Raw genomic sequence first — 13,668 nt, forward strand, 5'->3', positions numbered from 1 at the left:
CATAGGACAGTGGCATTTAGTTTTACCATAATCGCTAGAAAGCTTAATTCAACATATGAGTTACATTAGTTGACTGCAGATAAAAAACAAATATCAGAAAACCATAAGAGTAGGCTTATTCATTCTTTTTTTGCATTTGTTTTCATTTTTTAGTATATCTATTATATACAATAGTTGTACAAGCAAATATTTAGATTTAACATATATAAATGAGGCAAATAAAAGCTGGGTAGTTACATCCATACAGAAAAATAATAGTGGAAGGGTTCTATCCCAGTGATCTAGTGGGACTTGGAAATGCCCAGTATTTTTAAGATCCTCCATTAGCAACTTTAATAAATGAAAATAAATCAGGAGTATGAGTTTGCCCAAAAACTACATATGTCAAAACAGGAATCAAATTTTCATTCACAACAAATTTGGTAACTAAAGTAAATCATGTTTGGTAAATAAAGATGAAAATCTGAATAATTGTTGAATGATCTGCTTTTCCTGGAAAACATGAGTAGTTTTGACCCAGTGGTGATAATATCACAGCTGCAGTCGCCACATAGATCTTTAAAAGTTGAACTGACTCCATGTGAGGCTGGCCCCGTTGCAACTGGTAACACTGGAAATTTTACTTGTGTTAGAAGAGTATTGATGGTAAACATTGAGACCAATTTTTTTTTCTCTAAGAATGTGAAAGTAGAAGAAAAGGAGGAAAAGGTACTTCTTCAGAACAGAGGAGGGGAAGAGATGTCTTCTGATTACATTTTGTTGTTGTTGTTTTTAATCTGCGGGAAAACCTGATTATCAAAAAAAACTAAAACCTCAGTTCTTGTGAACTATTCTGGACAACATTTGGTATTTCCAAATCCACACAAAAAGTACCTGCTTGAAGCTTTTTCAGACATCTATATTCTCAGCATCTTCCCATATGAGTGAAACAGGAAAGAGACTAACACCTTCCCAGCTGCCTGTTCTATGTTAACTGATTCATATGTGGAAATAATAACTGAGAAACATAACACAGGGACAGAGACAAACAAAACTCACTTCATTGTTCTCTTAGGTTAGAAACAATGAGTGCTGCGCAAGCACAAGGTGATATTCTGAAATCCGGGATTGATGACCATAATTTGCATCCATTTACCTACCTACTCTAAGTTCTTTTCTTTTTTTCCTTTTTTTTTTTTTTTTTTTTCTGTACCACAGCCTGGACAACGTCTTTAAACTTTCAGAATTTTTTTTTTTTTTTTGGTAATATTTCTCCAAAAAAGATACTTTTTGATTATCATATCTGTATACAAAAAAAAACCACTAAATTCTGCATTATTTTGGAACTATTTGTTATTTGTACCTGTGGCTTTAGAGTTATTACGCTTAATATTTTCTACCCTTTCGTCAACTGATGAAATGAAGTGGCCTAAACACAGTCAGACTACCAGGAGATCATCAAGCTTGAATTGGGAATACTTCATTGTTTAGTAAAGGGGTTTATTGCCTTATGGGTAATTTAGGTTTAAGTGTGCATGGATCCTCTCTATTCTCATTCTGCATATGTTCGTTTTTAAAATACTTATTATATTCAAATTCATGCTGTCTACTCTACCTCTCACCAATCAACCCCTCTCAACTCTGTGTCCTATCCAGATCTCCCTAACATGTGACACAATGGAGAAAGTGCTAATAACTTTATTTATTTAAAAGATCATTTTCATGCTTCTCGTAACATCAGTGATGCGACCAACACGTAGGTATTAAATTTATTTCCAGCAGTTACTATAAAATGTATTGTTCAACTTCCTGAGGTACTTTACACAAACTTAACAAATTTATCATCCAAATCTTCATAATTTGTGTTAGGACATTGGATATTTCAACTATAAGTGTATTCGTTTCTGATTTTTGTTTGTCTCTTTGACTTGCTAGCAGACTAAGAAGTCTATTAATAGCTAGAAGCAGATAGAAAGCTTTGGTGGAGGTCAAAAGTGAAAAGCATGTTGTTGGAGATGAGAGAGCTTGCAATACTGGAACTCTGTGAGGTCTGAACTGCAGACTGGAGTTGACTGGAGTCAAGTGTGTCTCTTACCATCGCTCAGACAAACACTTTTGAGGATGCAGAAAGCTGCATGTGCCCTATTACATTCATTCTCAAAACAGACACATTCTATACTGCCTTTCTAACCATTATATTCTCGGAGCTCCTGATTCTAGTCTACGTCCCAAGATTTGCCTGACCAAAGTTAATGAAGTAAAAACTAAAATTATGTTACTTAAGTGCAAGAAGAGAAGTTGGGAATTTTTGTTTCAAGAACTGTGACAAATAAGAATAATAAAAATAAAAAAAGAGAGTTGTGACATAGACCTGCACATGAAAACTAAAGGTAAAGTGGTAAAGATAATTAAATAAATAGTCTTATAAAGATTATACATTGTGAGCACGGGATGACACAGTCCCACTTTTATGCCATCAGCTTCCTCTCTTGGGTAGCTAACAACTACTATGTTTAATGTAGAGATTTTTGCTGATAGTCAAAATTTTTTTTAGATAAAAAGAATTTAACAGTCCTTAGTTATGTCAGGATAAGAGTTCTGAATCAAGAAGTAGGTTTCCTTTAACAGAGTGTTTGTGGCTTTTGTACAATTTTCCTATTCCAACATTAGTAGAGACCATGACAACTACCCAGACTAAAATGTGAAATATTGGTCTGATTAGACAATAATTCACTTTGCCTTCAAATACAAGACAGATGCTAAAAATTTACATAAAGGCATCAAAATATTTAAATTAAAGAATCTGGTTACAAAGATTTATAAAAACTGTAGAACTAGGGAGAAAATAAGTAAAGGTAGGAGGAAACAAAGCAAAGGAAAATTGGTAATTCTTAACAATTTAAGATAAGTTGATAAAACTCTGATGTAAAATGGCTTGCAAACAACTGTGAATTTCAGTTTTTTGGAAGCACAGATAGATACTAAAAAGAGCTCCACCACCCCAAAGCCAAGCTAGTTGTTACATGTATTGGAGCAAAAGTTTTGAGTTAGTGGAAATATTGAAGATCTCTAAGGGTTACCAGTTGTTTATATTTTTATCGTAAACTTATAATTTGAACATGGATTTTTGAAATAATTTTGTACAATTTTAATTGTGGTAATAACTTCTAACTTATTATTCATATTAAAACATGTATGTAAACATATTCAATCACACAGAATTCACATGTAATGAACTCTCTGAATGTATTTTAATGGTTTTGTCTAAATATAGAGTGGTATGTTTGACTTTGAAAAAAATCAATATCGTCCAATGATTTTGGGTCTTCTTTCAGACTCCAAAAAAGTCTATAAGATAATCAGGCATGAAATCACACATGCTCAGAGGGGAGCTGAGGAACTTTTTGACAACTATTTTACTTTCAGTGTAAGAAATAAAGATAACTGAAGGTCTGTGCACATACACATTTACCACTGTCCAGGCATACATAAGTAGCCCTGGATTCAGCTATTGTGCGTTTGCGCATTTTGTGCTCAAATGTCCATACTCTCCTCCAGAGTTACACTTTACTAATTCTGCCTAGACACTTGCTAACCTCCCATCTCCCATCCGAACTGAATCCTGCCCCGATTTGAAGCTGACACAAGATTGTGAATATAATGCTGACTCTTCCTCATCACCTGACTACGCCATAGTCTGTGACCTGGTCATACCTTCAATTTCCCACAGTTCTCAGATGACAAGGTCCTGTACAGTATGTGTAGATTGATGTTTTAAAAAGAAAGCTGGGGTATAAAGGAAAGTTTGGCCAAGATCTATTTGTAAAGAGGGTCAGGGAAGGCAAAATAATGTTATATACAGCAAAAAGCAAAAATACAGATAAGGAGAAGAGAGTAAGATGAAAAGGGAAAAACAGTCTTCCCTACAACCTTCTATCTTTACATGTGGAGTTTCACTTCTCTTTAAATGTGTCCTATCATATTTACAACCTTATATACGCCAAGTATATGATGGAGTCACAAAGAAATAGAGTGTAGTGAGAAGACTGCCCTAGAGTTCAGAGTAGGAAATATGGCTAAGACATGTGCTAAGTCTAGGAAATGAACTTCCTCTGCGACTCAAAGCAATTATGACAAAACCTATGACATGCAGCTCCGAATTTAAGGTAGAGAAGCATATAGACTTAAATTTTCATCAGGGCTGTCTTCGATAGACCTTTGCATGTTCAGTTGGATAATTAAAGCTTGACTTTTTAGCCCAGGTAGAACTAAAATTACTCTCAAATCTTAAAAAAAAAAAAAAAAAAAAAAAAATGTTTTGTAATAAATGCTAAGTTAATTAACACATAAAATGACCATTTTTATGAAAGGACTGTACCTTATTTGGATGCAATGTAATTTACCTTATAATAGATTATGTGAACCTTTTGTACTGCTCAAATGAAAGCTCTGCTTTGTGTCACCATGGGGGCCTTTTGTTGGCTTTAGAATAACTATGTGCAGGATTTGCATCCTTGTTTGCACATTCCTTTCCTACTCAACAACACCCTTCAATCCATGAAATGCCTTTTCCTGCTTCCTTTTATGATTTGTTCTTACCTACTGTGGTTTACTTGTGGGCTTTTACATGCCTTACTTGTGTTCATACTTTATTTTATAAGCACAAGGCATCCTGCATATTGTATTTAAAATAAAACCCAAAATAAATTTTTAAAAAATATTACTACTAGTGTGAAAAGGATTTTAGAAAGAACCTCAAATTTGTACCTATTAGAGAATTGTCCTCCTTGTGTCAATGAAAACAAAGATAAATAGCTTCTGGACTAATTTTTTTAGGTTATTATTAACCCATCAAAACCAGTCAATATCAGGGTTAACTCCTGCCAGGTCTGAGGGACACCATGTCAGACTTCTACAATACTTTGGCAGAAAACTTTGATCTTACTCAGATTTACACGTTTTTGTAGACTAGTGTTTTAAAAAGAAAGTTGGGGTATAAAGGAAAGTTTGGCCAAGATCTATTTGTAAAAGAGGGTCAGGCAAGGCAAGATAATGTTATATACAGTGAAAAGCAAAATCATATTTAAGTGCAAGATATGAAATAAAGACAAACCAATACATTTGTTAGAAAATCTAAGTTTGGACACCATTGTGTCTCTATGGCAGAGGCTTGCTGGCATTCCTGAGACTTTAGGATCCCAGCACTATGAAGGGAGTAAAGAGTTTAATGATTTTGCAGACTGTAACATTGTTTTCTGATGCATCTGAACATGATCATATTCCTTATTACAGAAATCACACCACATCAAATTTTGACTAGCCATAAATATGGAGAATGAAGAGCTGAATGCAGACAATGCACATGATGTTAAAAGAACAAAGAAATGCACTCTACTACCTTTCAATAGAGGAAAGTTAAAAGCTGCATATGGTCTTCTGAGGAAAACAGTGACTCTTGGTAATGATAGAAATGTGAAGAAATAAGAATATGTTCGCCTGGATAAAAAAAAAAAACTCCTGCATACCTCTTTCAAAGTGTGGCTATAAAAATAGTTGCCTTTTCATTTATATTGTAAAAAATATTTGTTTGAGTTTACAAGATAGTACCTGAGGAATCAACTATAAATTATTGAGCGGTCCCTCGAAGGTCATTTTGTTCTTCCTCTAGTAAGGGCAATCAATGGCTGCCTAGTGACAGGAAACAAAACGAGCTTTCTAATTCCTTCAGAGGGACAGAAGATCATAAGCTCCATCATCTCTACCACAGAGATTTCAAGTCCCCTGTCCAGGCACTTTCACTAAAACTTCTTAAGGATGATACAATAAATTAATGTGGCCATGGTACTAATTAGTATTAATTAATCCCTATTCTTTAGGATGATAGAAAGACAGTTAAAATCCATTTAAAAACTAAGTAAATATTAAATATCAAGAATATTTACCTTAGAATAGTTTTATAGAAGTGTATTGATAATTATTGAGATTACAGATATTTAAAATATCTTCAAGTTATACCTTTTACTATTTAATTCATAAGCAAATATAAACCTCTCTAGCCAGAAAGTTATCAGGCCTACCCATGATTATTCAGAGACATTTTAGTGTTTTCAAGTGGGAAGCCAAGGGGTTTACTTTAAACACAAAATGCCTTCTTGTATGGGAAAAGCAAAGTTGCAATTAGACAGAAAAGTTAGTCATTTCTATCAGATAACTTTGGATTCCAAAAAAGTATGCATGGAAAGCCTCAGAGTATTTAGCATTAAAAAGGCATGCCCTTGTTCTGTGTCTTCCCAAGAATCAAAGTAGTTTATAATGATTCAATAAATCTAAATTTATGCCAACAAAGAAATTTTAGATTCAGCAAATAAAATACAAGTAAGAAAATGATTAAATAATAAACTGGCTTTAATTGACATGAAAGTTCAGTATATTGTATACTGAAGAAACATAAATATACCATTTAAGGTGTTTGTTAAAATATTTTACAGTAGTAACTTGAATACATGAACTGATATTTTGTAAGGATATGTATAGTTGACAACAACTTTTAAAACTTTTAGCATTTGATATAGTTTTTCTCCCATATTGTAGTTGACTGTTTTAGGTCACTTCAGAAAATAGGGGTCATTCATTAAAGCAAATGTCCCTTCTAATTTGTTGAATGTTGTTAAACACTGAGTAGAACATGAAATATTTTCAGTGTAGTGTAAGAAAATGATAAAAAACTATAAGAATTCATTATAACTACTCTGCCTAGCAGAAAAACAAACAAAGTCAATATACATTTAATATCAGGTGCTAATAAATTTTTTCCAGCACTGTTGTCTTCCTAATAAATCATAAGGACTGCACATTACTAGTAATGTATTATTTGAATGTGATACTGATTTTATCACCTTGTGTTAATATAGCGCCATGATCCAACATTATTATATTTTATGTCTTAATTCGAGATACTGTTCTGATAAAAGTGGTGCATGGCATATACAGAAAAAATCTTTATGAATATATGCACTACTGTAGAGACTAAGAACATATAATTCAGTATAAACATCAGTGTCGCTGATGTGTAGATTAATTTTAATTATATCTTTAATTTGTTTAAAAGAACTAAAATAAATTGCATGCGAAAACATACTAATTTTATTATACAACTTTTTTTTTTTGAAAAATTAAGGAATGGCAGTAACTTGAACTCTTGTGCCTACAATATACTACTCGTAATGAGAGTTTCAAAGTGATATTCATACACATTCCTTGAGATCATTGGGACTCTCCAAGTACTCCTCTCTGCCCACAAGGCCTCTTTAGTAAAGCAAACAAAGTGTTCACTCTACACATAGAATTGAGCACACACAAGTACCACTACCACAGCATGTCTTTAACTCATCTCCTTAGCTGAATCTACCAACCCGCTTAATTCAAACAGATGTTAACAAAACAAAATGCTACCTTAAATATAGTAATTGTGTGTAATTGTGTATAAAAGAACAATGCCAACTGAAACTATATAATCATAGCTACCCTTATGAAAATGTACAGCAGAGCTAGGCTGAAATTTTACCCTCTGATATAAAAAAAAATGCCATTTATTTACTAATACAGTATAGGAAATTCTCATGTGTTGAAGAGTGACAGGGCAAGTGAACTGCTTTAATTCAAGCACTGCACTGGTCAACTTGGTCAAAAATAATTAGGATGAGATCTTGTAAGTACTAATGAAAATGACATAAGAGCAAAATGTTTTGTTTTTTTTTTTAATATTGGGAGAAGACTTTTTACTGCATAATAAGTTGGGACTGTATAAAGTAACACATAGCTGAGTGATGTACATTGTAATTTCAAAGGCAACATTTTATCTCGATTCAGATATCAGTTGCTTTATTACCTCTAAGTTCTGAACCTGGTTATGTTTCTTTAATCTCTGATTAATCTTTTTCAATAATGAACCATTCATTTGAGGTTATCATTTTCAATTTATGAACTTTTTACAGCCACTCTGGAAAATGCCAGGGGAGGAAGAGGAGTAAGAGGAGGACCAGAATAAGAAAGAAGAAAGAAGAGAAAGAAGAAGAAGAGGAGGAGGAGGAATTGTAACACCTGTAGTCCTTTAAAGAGAACTAGACCTTAATCCCTCTTCCCCTGACTCTAACTGATAAACAGCTAGGGGACTCTTCTTATTTGTTGTGATAAGGGCTAAGAGGACCTTACCTTAATATCTATGCTATGAGCAACTCGTTTTAGTGTTTACAGCACTGATGTTAGGAAGCAATCTTCTTTAATGGATGCTGAAAAGCTTCAAGTGAAATCTATAATTGACAAAGTCTTCATAGAAACAGGCAATTAAGAATTAAATTAACAAGAGCCTCTACAGGAAAAGCACTCAAGCTTTCACAGAATACATCTCTAGGAAAATACTTAGTAAAAATTACAATTTTAAAGAACAGGTGCCTGGTTCTGCTATGCTTGTTTAAAAGATGACCACAGTTATACTTACTTTGTCCTGAAGAGTGATTGATCCACCTGGTGGTACTGGTGGGAGGGGCATACACTAAAGATAAACCCCAAACTAAACTTGAGGCAGCTTCAGCATTTAATTACTCATTTTGGAAGCTGTAGTGCCTTCTGTTCAGAAAGTAATGAGTTGACAACAAATCAAAAGTGCTCTCGGGGCAAAGCAGCAACATGAGAGCCCACAACACTGCCTATCACCATCATGGTGTGCTACAGCACACCTGGGTGAGGAAGATAAACAAGAGGAAAAGAATAGGGACAAAAACAGAACTAGCAACCACCACCAACCACCAACCACCAACCACCACCATCCCGCCCCAAAGAAGTTTACCTGCGGTGGAAGGAAAATCCCGGGAGTGGGTAGAGTGATTCCCAGGGGATTGAATCTTATAGTGTTTCTGGGTGGCAGATGCTTGGTGGGAAAGGGGAGGGCTTTACTTACTTTGAGTAGCTTGCAGCGGATCTGCGCTGAGACCATGTGGCTGTTGCGCAGGTTGCCCACCCGGAACATGAGAGTGAGTTTTCCGTCCCTCATGGAGATCACCGCATGCTCGCTAAACATGAGGGTCTCGGCGCGCTTCTTGGGCTGGGACATCTTGATGAACATGCAACCAATGAGGAAAGCGTCCACGATGGAGCCTAAGATGGACTGGAAGAGGAAGAGGATGATGCCCTCGGGGCACTTGTCGGTGATGTAGCGGTAGCCATAGCCGATGGTGGCCTCGGTCTCAATGAAGAAGAGGAAGGCAGAGGGGAAGTTATAGACATTGGCCACACAGGGAGTGTAATTGCCGACGTGGGCTTTGTTCAGGTCGCCCCGGGTATAAGCGATCACCCACCACATGGACGCCATGAAGAGCCAGGCCACGGTGTAGGTAAGGATGAAGATAAAGAGGTTCCAACGCCACTTGAGGTCCACCAGGGTGGTGAAGAGGTCCGAGAGGTAGCGACTGGTCTCGCTGCCCAGGTTGCCGTGCTGCACATTGCACCGGCCGTTCTTGTCCACAAACCGCTGCCGCTTCTTCTTGGGTACAAGCTGCTGCTGCGGGCCCTGTCCTGGCCCCTGAGGCTGCAAGCCTGAGCCGCTCGACGAAGTGGTCACTACCTGGTAATCGTCCCCAAATTTCCTTCGGAGTGCAGACATAATACGAAGGGGCGAGCCAGATTCAAACACGAAGCGGAGGCGCAGGAGCCAAGCGCTGCAAACCAGCACCAATAAGGAGGTGGGGGCAGGGGACGAGAGCAGGCGACTGGGTTTGGGGGTGGGGAGCACCCTGCAGGTAGCAGCGGTCTCTGCCCGAGCAGACGCCTCTCCTCCCCTGGGACAGAGGCTTTCTTTCCAAGAGCAGTGGTAAAACAGACGTGTTCCCTCACATTCAAGGCAGGAGGGATGGTAGGTGTAAGAACCTAAGTGAAATTTTGCCCCCAAGCTCTTTGAGGCTTCTCTTTTCTAACCCCACCATCGGCATCCCGGGCACCTCTTACCTTTCCACAGCACCCACTCCCGACTATCTTGCAGTACCACTGGACTGGCTGCTGAAAATTAATGAGTTTGACAAACAAGTCCCACTTCACCTGCCAAGTCCCCAAGCTGCTAAGCTGCGCTACCTGCTTGGTCTGGGCCCTCCCCCCTCCCAGCTGCACCCTGATCCCCCGACCCCCCCGGGGCTCCTGGCTCCCTTGTCACTCCCGCCTCCTATCTTTTAGCCAAAATCCCGCCCAGAGGCATGTCTGCCGGGCAATGCTGCAACGCCCCCTACCCACGCTATGTTGGCTCAGAATCCCCCGCCTGGGACTCCAGAGACCTGTACTCTTGCCGTGCGCGGGCGGCCGAGTTTCCACGCTCACCACCCGGGGCCTTCGAGTGGACTCTCGGGGCCGCCAAGCCACCCCCGCGCTCCGGGGAGCGCTTGAAGCCCCGCACTCACCCAGCGGCAGAGGGCTGGCGGAGGCGCCCTACAAGCAGCACAGGCAGCTTGGCCAAGCACCCTAAGCTCTAGGCTGCCTGACCCTTCCTACTTTACTTGGTGTTCCACGATGAGATCCAGTGCAGGTGCGTCAAGCTCCGCACCTCTCGAGGGTCACTACACGGTCTCCTCCAGAAGATCCTTGTGCTCCAAACAGAGACTGACTCGGAAGCCTGTCTCTGGTCTTCCCTTGCGCGCGGTGCCCTCTTTCCAGGAGAACGCGCGGCTGCTGAAGCGAGGTCAGACTTTCAGGTTGAACACTGGCGTTGCTCCAGCTTTTCCTGTGCCTCGCAACAGAAACATCTGAATCTTCCTTCCCTTGGTTTTCTATTCCACGTCCGCGCTTTTGCTTGCCCAGGGTGGATGGAGGATGCGAGGCTCCAGCAGAAGCAACCGGAATGAGGTGTGTGTGCTGGTGCGTGTGATCAGCTGCAGAGCCGCACTAGCCCCGCCTGTCCTTGCCTTCCCCCGCTGCTCTACCAGCCTGAATTGCACCTCCGCGCCTTGGTTGAGACCGCAGTGTCTGGCAGCTTAGAGAGAATGTGAGCCCCTCCAATGAGAAGCAGCTTTAAATCTGTTTCCTAACCACAGCCAACTCTCCCCTCCACCCCGCATCAATCAGAAAGCCCCCAGCAAGCAACAAATGCTGCTTTCTGCGAGTACAATATGTCTCTATTTCTAGGGCTCTCTCTTAAGCGAATACTAGGACTTGCGGATGCATCATCAACAGAGCTCCAGCTTTCAAACCTGCATATTCAGAGCGAAAATTCCAAAAGCAGAGGGACCCGACAATGGCTACACCAAGAAGAGCCACACTAACAGCAAACTCCCAATCTTTTCTGAAAAGGATTCTCTGAGAATGGTTTAGAATGTCTAGAGTTAGTGTGTGGGTAGAATAGAGGCAAAAGTGCTCTATTTTAGTGGCCCAAGCCTGTCAGTTAGCTTAATGGAGGGGCAAAGGGCAGAAACAGCTGATACAGAGCCCTTGAGCAAATGCCAGTTTATTTACCACATTTCATGCTCTTTTTAAAATGTCATGGAGTCTTTCGCCATATTTCTTCCAGTCCTGATACACAAAGTTCGTAAAAAGTCATCAACTCTTACTATAAAAGCAAAGGGTTGCTGTAAGGATGCTCAGCAGAAGAAAGACATGATCGCTAGACCATTTCTCCCCAGCAGGCACTGGCTCCTGTGCTCTACCACAAACCTTCATGTAGGCAAAAGTGTAGGATTTGGGAGCATGGAGTGAAGGTCTGTTAAAAAACACTTAGCTCCAATTACAGTTTCTCCTGCAATGTCTCTGATGAGCGGTCAGCAACTTATTCTCTGGAGATTAAATAAGAAGGGACAGGGAGGGACAAGCTGGTCCTGGAATCCTAAGGCTTCATTTACAACCTGTGTGACCTTGAGCAAGAGAAAAATCTTTGAGGTGAAATGTCCTCCTTCAGAAAACTGATAGTTTTATATTTTCCCAGTGACGACATAAAAAACCAAAGGAAGAAGGTGATGTTGTTATTTTTATTATTTATTTAATTATGTCTCCTTTGAAGGATGTACTGGGCTACAGAGTTTTAACAAAGTCAAGAGGAGATTATGAGTGAGTTTCTTGAGCTGCTGCCATGCTGTGAACTAACACATATTCTCATCTCATCTCCGACTGTGTCCCCTCCACAGTCCACTATGCCCTTGGTAAGGCTGTTGCTTTCAATTACTAAAACACATCCTGACCCAAGCTGATCCCTGCGCTGTTCCACTGTCTTCTTCCTCTCCCTGTAGTGTTCTTGTCCTCCCCAGGGCTGTTGCTGGCTCTTGAGATCATTAGGCTTTCTGTTTAAGTGGTTTTTCTGTAGGGAAGCCTTCCTCAGGGTCTCCGACCCTCCCTGTCTCGCCAGCCAGATTCTTGTTTACCCACTGCTGTTTTCCCTGAGTTGTCAATTCTCTATGTCCTTCTCCCTCTATTGTCAATTAGAGAAAACAAGGCTCTACAAAGGCAAAGGCCTTGTCTGTACCCTTGCGCCCTTTCCTTCTTCCTTGCCTAGAATAGTACTTGCCTCATACTTGGCAAACGAAATTTCTTGGATTATTACATATGCCAATCTAAATCATTAGCAACTCCATATGAATCCACTGAAACTCAGTGCATCAGAATGTAGCCATCACTAAAGGAGGTCACTTAATGACGATGTAGAAGAACGTTTAAACTTAAAAAATAATACTTCTTGTGCTTGATACCTTGAGAATTTAAATTCAATCAGTTTTTTGGATTTTTATTCAGTATGTTTGAAAGGATTCTGCCACTTTATTTACAATGACATCACTAAACTTCCTTCAGGACCCCAGTTCAACCGAGTATGGTGGAGTATGCCTTCAATACCAGCAATTAGTAGACAGAGGCAGTCAGATGTCTGTGAGTTTGAGGGAAGCTCCATGCCATCCATGAATATATGGTGAGGCTCTTACAGAAACGAAATAGTTTAATATCAAAACAAATCTTTTAATATGTTCCTACCACCATTCTTCAGTGAGTAAGTCATATACCTTTGAATTGTATTATGTTAGAAAGGTTGATTTTTAATTTTTTTCTGTTTTAGTTACTTTCTTGAATTTAATTTTGAAAATCCTTAGGTGAATTTTAGCTTGGGAGTTAGGAAGAATTTCCAACTATTTCGGAAATAACATTAAACATTTTTCCTTCAGCCATTTTGAACTAGATGTGCAGGCAAAGTGTCATTCTCAGCACTGAAAATTATATGGTGAAAATATCGATCTACTTTGAAAAATTCACATGCTGTGATGTTAAATATTATCCAAAATGTAATTCTTTTCATAAAAATAAGCATAGAATCTTACAGGTTTGTAATCTCACAAGTTTGTATTTAATAATTAGTAAAAATTTAAATAAACCAAAGATTTTAAAATAAATTTGTCTTTTATTACTAATAATGCTTGATTTATACATATATTTTTATACTCTTAGTGTCCAAATTGAAAGTTTCAGAAACCTTGGTCAGGTTTAATCCTTTTTTTTTTTTTTTACAAATGAGCACACTGAAGATAGAAAGGGCAAATGATTCATTGAGTGGCACATACAGAAAAGCAGAGACTAGAATTTGAATTCAGTGCATCCTCAGAACATTTATGGTGGATGCACACCTGCCAACATGATTTGAAAGTGCTTTACTAAGCCTAACCCAGCCTTGGACACCTT

At 38.8% G+C, this 13,668-nt stretch overlaps 1 protein-coding gene across 3 annotated transcripts in view; it reads right to left on the reverse strand.

Moving 5' to 3' along the window:
• Positions 1–10,137, reverse strand: part of Kcnj3 (potassium inwardly rectifying channel subfamily J member 3) — a 145,884-nt gene extending 135,747 nt beyond the window's left edge. Inside the window, exon 1 of one of the 3 annotated variants that reach the window (XM_051166122.1) lies at positions 8,936–10,135. In XM_051166122.1, the coding sequence (XP_051022079.1) occupies positions 8,936–9,637 (702 nt within the window). In that variant the 5' untranslated portion in view covers positions 9,638–10,135. Of the gene's footprint in view, positions 1–8,935 lie in introns of all 3 variants that reach the window. The other 2 variants (XM_051166124.1, XM_051166123.1) reach the window with 2 other exon arrangements.
• Between the last annotated feature and the right edge of the window lie 3,531 nt (positions 10,138–13,668).

Source organism: Acomys russatus, chromosome 24 (genome assembly GCF_903995435.1).
Source record: "Acomys russatus chromosome 24, mAcoRus1.1, whole genome shotgun sequence".
Taxonomy (NCBI): Eukaryota; Metazoa; Chordata; class Mammalia; order Rodentia; family Muridae; genus Acomys; species Acomys russatus.